The sequence below is a fragment of the Oryctolagus cuniculus genome, chromosome 17 (genome assembly GCF_051225735.1).
Source record: "Oryctolagus cuniculus isolate XC-2025 breed Fujian yellow rabbit chromosome 17, ASM5122573v1, whole genome shotgun sequence".
Lineage (NCBI taxonomy): Eukaryota > Metazoa > Chordata > Mammalia > Lagomorpha > Leporidae > Oryctolagus > Oryctolagus cuniculus.
Genome location: NC_142883.1, coordinates 15075311 through 15085772, shown reverse-complemented (window position 1 = coordinate 15085772; position 10462 = coordinate 15075311). Strand labels below are relative to the sequence as shown.

Below are 10462 nucleotides of genomic sequence, written 5' to 3'. Positions count from 1 at the left end.
CCTAGGGAGGCCGCTCAGTCTAGCAGCAGCAACGGTGAAGTCAGGGCAGGTCGCACAGAGGTTTCACTCTCAGCCACTTGGCCTAGAACTTGCAGGTCGCCTCTGGGCCACCCACGCCCCTATTCACCCGCACTGCGCCGTTATCTGGGTGACTGACATCTTGGCTAGCCAATGACCTTCGGGACTGCGAAAGCGCCTGCCTCCAGGAATTGGGCGGGGCAACTACTTGGAATGATAAATACTTGCACCAATAGCGAGGAGATTTCAGACGCCGCGGTCGTAATAACCAATGAGGAGAAGGAACCATTTCGAAAGGACGTGTCAAGCAGCCAACGGCCGACGCCGCTCCAGGGGGAGCGGGTGGGGGGCGGTCGCGTGGCTTCCGTTCCGAGGAGGCGGGGCGACATCCCAAACGGAAGGTGGTTGTTGTCGGTGCCGAAGCTTGTTTGAAACTGGGGGTCGGGCCCTGTTGTCGTTGTTTGTCGCCGCGGCCCCGCTTCCGGGCTAGGCAGTTCCTGCCCGCCCCCGCCCCGCCTCCCTTGAGACCCCTCCGTCCCAGGCCCGGCTCCCCGCCCGAATCCGCGCCCCGCTCTTCACTCCCCGCTGCAGCCCCGGCCCGCAGTGCGGCCCCGCCGCCACCATGTCCCTGCACGGCAAACGGAAGGAGATCTACAAGTATGAAGCGCCCTGGACCGTCTACGCCATGAACTGGAGTGTGCGGCCAGACAAGCGCTTTCGCCTGGCGCTGGGCAGCTTCGTGGAGGAGTACAACAACAAGGTGGGCCGGGCAGGGGCTCGGAGCCCAGCCGGCGGGGAGCGGGCCCCGGGTCTGGCCCTGTGCTGGCGGTTCCGCTCTCGTGGTCCCACGTAATCCTGCGTGGTCGGGAGCGTGGAGGGGAGACGGAGGCAGCGCGTGTGACTTTCCCGAGGCAGACGGGTATTTCGTGGTGGTAACAGGTCTCAGAGCCGAGCTGACGTTCTGGAGCTGCGCCAGGTGTCCGCTCCCAGGCCCTCCACTCCTGCCGCATTGCCTCGGCTGGGAGGCGGGGAGGGAACAGGGAGCGATGAGGCTCCCCAAGTGGTGGTCGCGGCGTCCCTGGCTTGCTGAGGGTTTCCCCGCCCCCTAGTCGCACTCGGCGCGTCCCTTGGATCTGCATCCCTGCTGCCTGGTTTCCAAGGCCTTCGCTGTGGCCTCCCGCGACCTGCCCTCTCCGAAACAACCTGTTTGTTTCTGGACATCTTGGCCTGCAGCATCATCCCGCCATTGTTTTCTTGGCTTCTTATGTGCTAATAGTCCTGCCGTTTGTAACCTCAGGTAGCGGAGCTGACCGGACGACCACCAGTTTGAGAATCCTTCATGGAAACTCTGTTGCTAGGGGATGCTTCTGCACCTGCAGTGCAGCAGCGTGCATTTATTTTTGAGAGTAATTAGCTAAGTCAGTGGGAGGAGTTTTCTTCTGTATCTTGTTTTTCTTGTGTTGGAGCAACAGTTGTGAATAACCGTGAACAGAGCACCTGTAAGGTTCAGCTGGTGGTGTTTAGAGGCTTTCCTGTTCCTCCATGCATATCAGATTGAAGAATAAAGCTGTGGCCGTTGGCAGGCCTGGTGCAGGGGAAGAAAGGATTGAGTTCCGTCTGGTTCACCCACTGGCTTTGAGGCGTCACACCCCCGGTCATTTCTGACCCACAGTTTGCTATAGGAAAGGGGTGCTGCTTTACACATGAAGATCTGTAAAAAATAAAATCTGAGCTTTTAAAAAAAGATTTATTTATTTCCTTACTTGAAAGGCAGTTACAGAGAGAGGGTGAGATAGAGATCTTCCACTGACTGGTTCATTCCCCAAACGCTTGCCAACAGCCAAGGCTGGGCCAGACGGAAGCCTCCACCCAGATCTTGCACATAGGTGACAGGGACCCAAGGACTTGGGCCATCGTCTGCTCCTTCTCAGGTGCAATAGCAGGGACCTAGATCTGAAGCAGAGTAGCTGGCATGGGAACTGGACTCCGCTGCGTGCCACTGCACCGCAGCACCTGCCCCACAGCATTCGAACATCTTCAGTGTTCACAGTTTTTCAGGAGCACATTTGTTTCTCTCTGCAGTAGGTCTTAACTTCTTTAGGATCCCCTTTGGGAAACTGACGCGAGCCACGGGCTTGCATTGCCAGACATACTCATACACGATTTACAAACAAATCCTAGTGAGTATGCACTGATCTTTTAAATTTACCACTGACTGTGCAAGACGTAGCTTTAAAAAATTTTATTTATTGGAAAGGCAGAATTTCAGAGAGAGGGAAAGACAGAGGAGAGGGAGAGCTTCCATCAGCGGTTGGTTCACTCCTCAAATGGCTACAACAGCTGGGGCTGGGCCAAGTGGAAGCTGGAGGCCTGGAACCCCATCTGGGTCTCCCACAGGGTGTCGGGGGCCCAAGTACTTGGGCCATCTTGTGCTGCTTTCCTGGGTGCATTAGCAGAGAACTGGGTCAGAAGTGGGACTTGAACGCCGGCGCCGCAGCTCACTAGGCTAATCCTCCGCCTTGCGGCGCCGGCACACCGGGTTCTAGTCCCGGTCGGGGCGCCGGATTCTGTCCCGGTTGCCCCTCTTCCAGGCCAGCTCTCTGCTGTGGCCAGGGAGTGCAGTGGAGGATGGCCCAAGTGCTTGGGCCCTGCACCCCATGGGAGACCAGGAGAAGCACCTGGCTCCTGCCATCGGATCAGTGCAGTGCACCGGCCGCGGCGGCCATTGGAGGGTGAACCAATGGCAAAGGAAGACCTTTCTCTCTGTCTCTCTCTCTCTCTCTCACTGTCCACTCTGTCAAAAAAAAAAAAAAAAAGTGGGACTTGAACAGGTATTTATACTGGATGCCAACATCACAGGCATTGGCTTAACCTGCTGTACACAGCGCCGGCTGCAAGACACAGCTTTGTTTCTTTTCCTCTGGTGCCTCTTTCTCCCCTGTGGCTTGTAGAGAAGGCAAAACAGCAAGTGGAGTTCAAGGTCCTGATGTCGACATCATATTAGTAAAATTAAGACCACAAGAACTACTCTTTCAAAATACACATGAAAAAATAAAAAGTAAGATACGTCTTTCAAACAACTTGAATCCACATAAAGTGATGTAATTTTGCAAGTTCTTTCAGGGTCAGTGGGCAAGCTGTGGCTCTCATTTCTGAGAGAGACAGACTGAGACATAGTTAGGCTGCAAGTGGAATCATGGGCTAGTTGATGTCAAACCTCAGTTGCAGGAAGTTCCCAAAGTTTTTCTTTAGCAACTGTATGGATGTCCTTCTTTGTGCCGGTCGTGTAGGCAGGCGGCTGCAGTGGTGAAATACAGATGAATCCCTGTATTAACAGAATAAGCAGTCAACTCTGTCTTGTTTCATCCATAATGTAGGCAATGCAGTGTCTTACAGTTTTAGTGCCTCTACCTATCTGTAAGTGAGGATTCTTTTTTTTTTTATTTTAATGAAATTATTTGACTCTATTACCTCAAAGGTCCTTTTTCTTTTTGACAGAGTTAGTGAGAGAGAGAGAGAGACAGGGAGAAAGGTCTTCCTTCCGTTGGTTCACCCCCCAAATGGCCGCTACGACCGGCATGCTGCGCCGATCTGAAGCCAGGAGCCAGGTGCTTCCTCCTGGTCTCCCATGCGGGTGCAGGGGCATGAGCACTTGGGCCATCCTCCACTGCCTTCCCGGGCCACAGCAGAGAGCTGGCCTGGAAGAGGAGCAACCGGAACTAGAACCTGGCACCTATATGGCCAGCTGGCACCTCAGGCAGAGGATTAACCAAGTGAGCCATGGCGCCAGCCCCAGTGAGGATTCTTAACTTCTGTGTGTATGTACTTTGGATAAACGGCTTTGGTAATTTGATACCAGTAGACCCCTTCTCATAATTGTGTTTTCAAATGCATAAAAGACATAGGATTCAATTAGGAAACTAATTGAACCATAGATAGCCAAACTACTTTTTAAAAAGTGGTGTATGATTAAACCACTGCATGTGACATTGGCATCCCATCTGGGCTCCAGTTTGTGTCCCAGCTACTCCACTTCCAATCCAGCTCCCTCCCGGCTAATGGCCTGGGAAAAGCATCTAAAGATGGCTCAAATCCTTTGGCCCCTGCCACCCACCTGTAAGACCTGGAAAAGGTTTCCAAGCTCCTGGCTTCAGCCTGGCCCTGCCCAACCCCAGCGGTGTGGCCTTTTAGAGAGTGAACTAGCAGATGAAAATTCTCCGTCCCTCTCTCTCTGACTCTGCCTTTCAAATAAATAAATCTTTTTTTTCCAAAGTGGTATATGCTAATATGTACTGTTAAATTGACTTGTTAAATTAACCATCCAGTGTAATGTTGACTGTAATTTTGAAGTACTGATGAGGGTAAACAGCACAGCATTCCAAGATGTGTATCGGCCGGCGCCGCGGCTCACTAGGCTAGTCCTCCGCCTTGCGGCGCCGGCACACCGGGTTCTAGTCCCGGTCAGGGTGCCGGATTCTGTCCCGGTTGCCCCGCTTCCAGGCCAGCTCTCTGCTGTGGCCCGGGAGTGCAGTGGAGGATGGCCCAAGTGCTTGGGCCCTGCACCCCATGGGAGACCAGGAGAAGTACCTGGCTCCTGCCAATGGATCAGCGCGGTGCACCGGCTGCAGCGCGCTGGCCGCGGCGGCCATTGGAGGGTGAACCAACGGCAAAGGAAGACCTTTCTCTCTGTCTCTCTCTCTCACTGTCCACTCTGCCTGTCAAAAAAAAAAATGTGTATCAATTATGTAATGGGATATGAATTTTTATAGGTGACAAAGTTAAAGATACTTTACACCACTGTGTGTATGTGCCTCTGTTTGTAATTGAAGGAAATGATACATTTCAACTAGAGCTTACTGGAAAGATGAATGTAATTTTCTACTGAAGTCCTGCTATAGATCTTTGCATGGGGGCAGGTGGGCAGTAAATCCTACCTTTAGAGTGGTTCTCAGGCTAAATTTCAGAGAAACCTTGCCATGGATGTGGCAGACTCCATAGTTTAGACAAAGTTAAAATTATTGGTTGGACTTCTCACACCATTGATTCCATTGTCAATAGAGACAAAACAGATGGATGCAACCATTACCATCAATGAAGCCTGACATGGTCATCTTTTTTAATGTGGAAACATGATTAGAGTTTTTAGATTTTTTTATATTAATGTGATTATGTTCTATCATAAGACTGTTCCTATAGTTGGTCCATAGACTTAAAACTATGAACATTTCAAGAATTTGGCTTCTAGGCATTTCATCATATGAATAAATTTGGGAATCAGAGTAAAGAAACATTTCATCAACTACAGCAGGAATAAAAAGTCCCATTGTTGATTGTTGTGTTCTACACTCTTTTTTGAGTTCTCTCTTAGGGTATGTAGCGGTAGTGGTGTTGATTTTAGTGTGAGATGGTCCTAGGCCTCTCCTGAAGGTGACATACAAGCAGGTGGTTGAACTCAGGTCATCCGGATGACACTCTTAACATCACCCTGGAGTTACCTTGGCATCTGCTGAACAGAAGCAGGGATCCAGTCTCTGCATCTGCTTTCTCCCGAACATTGTTTCTGTCTGACCATCCAAGTTCATCCATGACAAATGCCAGACAGCCTCTTCGAGTTAGCCTGAGTTGAGATCTTCGTTTTACCACTGCCCACGTTTGTGTGGCTTTGGACAAATTCTCTTTTGTGCCTCAGTTTCCTCATCTGTCAGATGAAAGTATTAAGTATATCTACTTTATCAGGTTGTTGCAAAGATTAAATTAAACTGGGTCTGGCATGGAGTGAGCTATATGGAAACATTTAATTGTCTTTACCTGTAATGGAAATATAGCTAAGGAGAATTATGTGGATTTTAGATCAATTTTACTTTTGTATTTTCCAGAGAGGACTCGGGACCTTTATTCTGAAAGTTTTTCAAGGGGTCATGTGTTCATTCCTTTGCTTTGACTGACTCGGAGGGAAAAAGTCCCCTAATCCCTTTCAACCCAACCCATTCTGTGGTCTAGCAACATCCTGTAGTTGGACTTCAGGTAGAGCGGTGTGCTAGTCCAAGTGTGTTTTCATTTTTCTTCCTGGCTTACCCACAGTGACTCTACTCGGAGAATTTGGCATTTCTCCTGAGTTTCAACAATATCCTTGGGCAGGTGGTATTCTGCTTCTTTTACTGAGAAATGATGGTAGCAGCTCTTGGACTTCTGTTCCACTTAAGTGTTGCTTTTGAATAAAGTCAGCTGGATGGTTGGGGTTTATTTTCCCCTAAAACTAACTGAACACTTGTGCTCACAGGAGCCTTTTTTTTTTTTTTTTTTTGGCTTCTGGGTAACATTTTTAATTTTCAGACAAGGAGGCTGTAGGTATACCTGATGCTTTTTTGAATAGTTAAAATTGAAACCAGCTTTACCCACTATACCACTTTGCTGGCCCCTGCTTTATTGCTTTTTGATAACCTTGTTCACAGACTTATTGGAGATGCTGAGATTTGAACAAGGAACATGTTTGTGTTCTGTAGGTATTCTGACATACCTGAGACCTTACATGGCCTCTGAGCTAGGAACAAACAGGGTGCATTGCTAGAAGTCACTCTGCAGTTTGGTAGGGTGGGACCTTGCTGTCTGGTTCAAGTACCAGCTGCTCTGCTTCCTATCTAGCTGTCTACTGATGTATCTTAGGAGGGAGGAAATGATGGGTTAAGTACTTGGGCCCCTGACACCCACATCATCCTGGCTGTTGTGGGCATTTGGGGGAAGGAACCAGTGGATAGAAGGAGTGTGTGTGTGTGTGTGTGTGTGTATGTTTCTATGTCTGTCCCCTTTCTCTCTGCCATGCTATCTTTCAAGTAGATGAAAATAAATAAGCTTGGAAACAAAAAGGAAACAATACAAATGGATACAAGCTACTGGAAACAAAGTACAGGATAGGGAAGACATTGAAACAATGAAATAGAAATAAACAATTAGAATATAATAGAAGCAGAAAAGAAAGATGATCTAACTGAGGTATAATTATTGTCCCTGAAGAAGATAAAGAAATGAAATAGAAAACTCAAATATATAAAGATGAATTCAGAAGATTGGAAATGATGAGTCCAAACTGTATCTCAAGAATAGTGGGCACTGAAACATTTCCTAGCAAAATGTCTACATTCTAAGGATGAAAAAAGAATCCAGGCAAAATGATCAGATTCTCTAATAAGAGGGGATTAGGCTATCCATGTTTAAAGAGGCCAGTGTCCCTCAACTCAGTGTGATCTTGGTTTAAAATACCACAGCTTTGCCGGCGCCATGGCTCACCAGGCTAATCCTCCGCCTGCGGCAACGGCACCCCGGGTTCTAGTCCCAGTCAGGGCGTCGGATTCTGTCCTGGTTGCTCCTCTTCCAGGCCAGCTCTCTGCTGTGGCCCGGAAAGGCAGAGTAGGATGACCCTGCAATGCCACAATGTCAGCCCCGCCCCACCAAAGACTTTTTCTGATGAGTGGTGTTGGAACAATAAAGAAATTGAATCTATACCTTGAATCTTTTTTTTTTCAGTTTAGATTATTTATTTGTTTTTATTTAATGATTGCATTTTTACATAGATACAACTTTAGGAATACAGTGGTTCTTTCCCCCATACCCCCAACCCCGCTCCCATCCCACCTCCCATTCCCTCTGCCATCTCCTTCTTCATTATGGATCATTTTTAGTATGACTTTATATACAGAGGACCAACTTGATGCTAATCATAGATTTCAACAATTTGCCCCCACGCCCACACACAACATAAAGAGTACAGTTTGGGGGGAGAGTTTGCAGTCGATTCTCACATTATGTTTCAATAGGGACAGAGGTCCTACCTGGGGAGCAAGTGCATGGTGACTACTGTTGTTCCTTTAACTATTAACACTCTTTTTTTATGATGTCAGTGATCACCCGAGGCTCTTGTCACGGGCTGCCAAGGCTGTGGAAGCCTTCTGTGACCACAGACTCCGTCGGTATTTGGACACGGCCGTAAGCAAAGTGGATGTTCTCTTCTCCCTTCAGAGAAGAGTGTCTCCTTCTTTGATGACCCTTTCTTCCGAGGTCTCACAGAGATCCTCTGTGCAGGATTGTTTTTTCCACAGAGTCTTTATACCTTAAACCTTGTAACCAGAATTCCAGGTGGATAAAACGTGTAAATATACAGCTATAAAACATGGAAGAATTTTTTTTTACCATAAAAGTAGAAATAGAGCCGGCGCCGTGGCTCAATAGGCTAATCCTCCACCTTGCGGCGCCGGCACACCGGGTTCGAGTCCCGGTTGGGGCGCCGGATTCTGTCCCGGTTGCCCCTCTTCCAGGCCAGCTCTCTGCTATGGCCAGGGAGTGCAGTGGAGGATGGCCCAGGTGCTTGGGCCCTGCACCCCATGGGAGACCAGGAAAAAGCACCTGGCTCCTGGCTCCTGCCAGGATCAGCGCGGTGCGCCGGCTGCAGCGGCGGCCATTGGAGGGTGAACCAGCGGCAAAGGAAGACCTTTCTCTCTCTGTCTCTCTCTCTCACTGTCCACTCTGCCTGTCAAAAATAAAAAAAAAAAAAAAAAAAAAAAAAAAAAAAAAAAAAAAATAAAAGTAGAAATAAAACTAGACTACATAAAAACAAAATCTATGTGACAAAACCAACTAACCCCACAAAGTCGAAAGATAAGTGACAAACTGAAAGAATACACATAATATCCCAAAGAACGAGTATTTTAATACATAAGACCTACAAATTAACTGGAAAACCAATCACCCAACAGTAAAAGGCAAATAAATATGAGCATCTTCTAGAAAAAGATATAGAAATGATTTTTTAAAAAAGATTTATTTGCAAGGCAGAGTTACACACCCACTGAGAGGGACATACAGATAGAGAGATCTCTGCTGGTTCACTCCCAAGTGCCTGCAATGGATGGGGCTGGGCCAGGCCAAAAGCCAGGAGCTTCATCCGGATCTACCACAAAAGGCCCAAGAACTTTGGCCATCTTCTGCTGCTTTCTCAGGTGCTTTAGCAGGGAGCTGGATCAAAGGTGGAGCAGCCGGGGCCAGCGCCATGGCTCACTTGGTTAATCCTCTGCCTGCAGCGCCGGCATCCCATATGGGCACCAGGTTCTGTCCCGGTTGCTCCTCTTCCAGTCCAGCTCTCTGCTGTGGCCCGGGAAGGCAGTGGAGGATGGCCCAAGTGCTTGGGCCCCTGCACCCACATGAGAGACCAGGAAGGAGGACCTTTCTCTCTGTCTATCTGTAACTCTGCCTGTCAAAAAAAAAAAAAAAAAAGTGAAGCAGCCAGGACTCAAACCAGCACCTGAATGGGATGCCAACATTGCAGGGGATGCTTAACTCATTAAGCCATAATAGTGGCACCCTTTTTTACTTTTTTTATAAATGTTTTTTTTTTTTTTTGGACAGTCAGTGTTAGTGAGAGAGACAGAGAGAAAGGTCTTCCTTCTGTTGGTTCACCCCCCAAATGGCTGCTACGCCTGGTGTGCTGCACCGATCTGAAGCCAGGAGCCAGGTGCTTCCTCCTGGTCTCCCACATGGGTGCAGGGCCCAGCACTTGGGCCATCCTCCACTGCCCCCCCCCCACCCAAGGCCTCAGCAGAGAGCTGGACTGGAAGAGGAGCAACCGGAACAGAATCTGGCACCCCAACCGGGACTAGAACCCTGGGGTGCCGGCACCGCAGCTGGAGGATTAGCCTAGTGAGCTGCGGTGCCAGCCTATAAATGATTCTTAAACATGTAGAGATGAACCTTGTAGTAAAGAACATTAATTTTCAATCAGATAAGGAAAAATTGAAAGCCTTAGTAATATATTTGTATATAGTTGCTCTGGGAATGTCAGGTAGTAGTTGTTACAGATTTTTTTTAAAATATTTATTTACTTGAAAGTGAAAGTTATAGAGAGAGATAAGTCTTCCGTCTGCTGGTTCACTCCCTAATTGGCTGCAACTGCCAGAGCTGCACCGATCCGGAGCCAGGAGCCAGGAGCTTCTTCCACGTCTCCCACACAGATGCAGGGGCCCAAGGACTTGGTCCATCTTCTGCTGCTTTCCCGGGCCATAACAGAGCTGGATGGGAAGTGGAGCAGCCAGAACTCGAACTGGGGCCCACATGGGATGCCAGCACTGAAGGCGGTGGCTTTACCCACTACACCACAGCACCAGCCCTATTTGTTAGAGATTTTTAAGGTGGGTGTATTTATGAGCCAGTTATTCTACTAGCAGGAGTTCCTCCTATTGCTATATTCACATGGTTGAAATGACTTAAGTGCAAGAATATTCATTTTAGCAGACCTAGGGAGGTCTGTGCAGACCTAGGGAGGCAATAGTGATGGTTCAAGTAATTAGGTTCCTGCCACTCATGTGGGAGCCCTGGACTGTGGCACTGGCACTGCTTTAGCTATTACAGGCATTTGAGGAGTGAACCAGCAAGTGGGAGCTCCCTATCTCTGAAATAT

The 10462-nt window shown here is 48.5% G+C and overlaps 1 protein-coding gene across 2 annotated transcripts in view; it reads left to right on the top strand.

The window, feature by feature from the left end:
- The first annotated feature begins 374 nt into the window (after window positions 1-374).
- The window catches only part of DCAF7 (DDB1 and CUL4 associated factor 7), a 34649-nt gene continuing 24561 nt past the window's right edge, over window positions 375-10462 (top strand). For both annotated transcript variants that reach the window (XR_519349.5, XM_002719469.6), the window contains exon 1: window positions 375-778. Coding sequence is in view for 1 of the 2 variants with exons in the window: in XM_002719469.6 (XP_002719515.1) it covers window positions 641-778 (138 nt within the window). In the remaining variant the exon portion in view is untranslated. The remainder of the gene's footprint in view (window positions 779-10462) is intronic.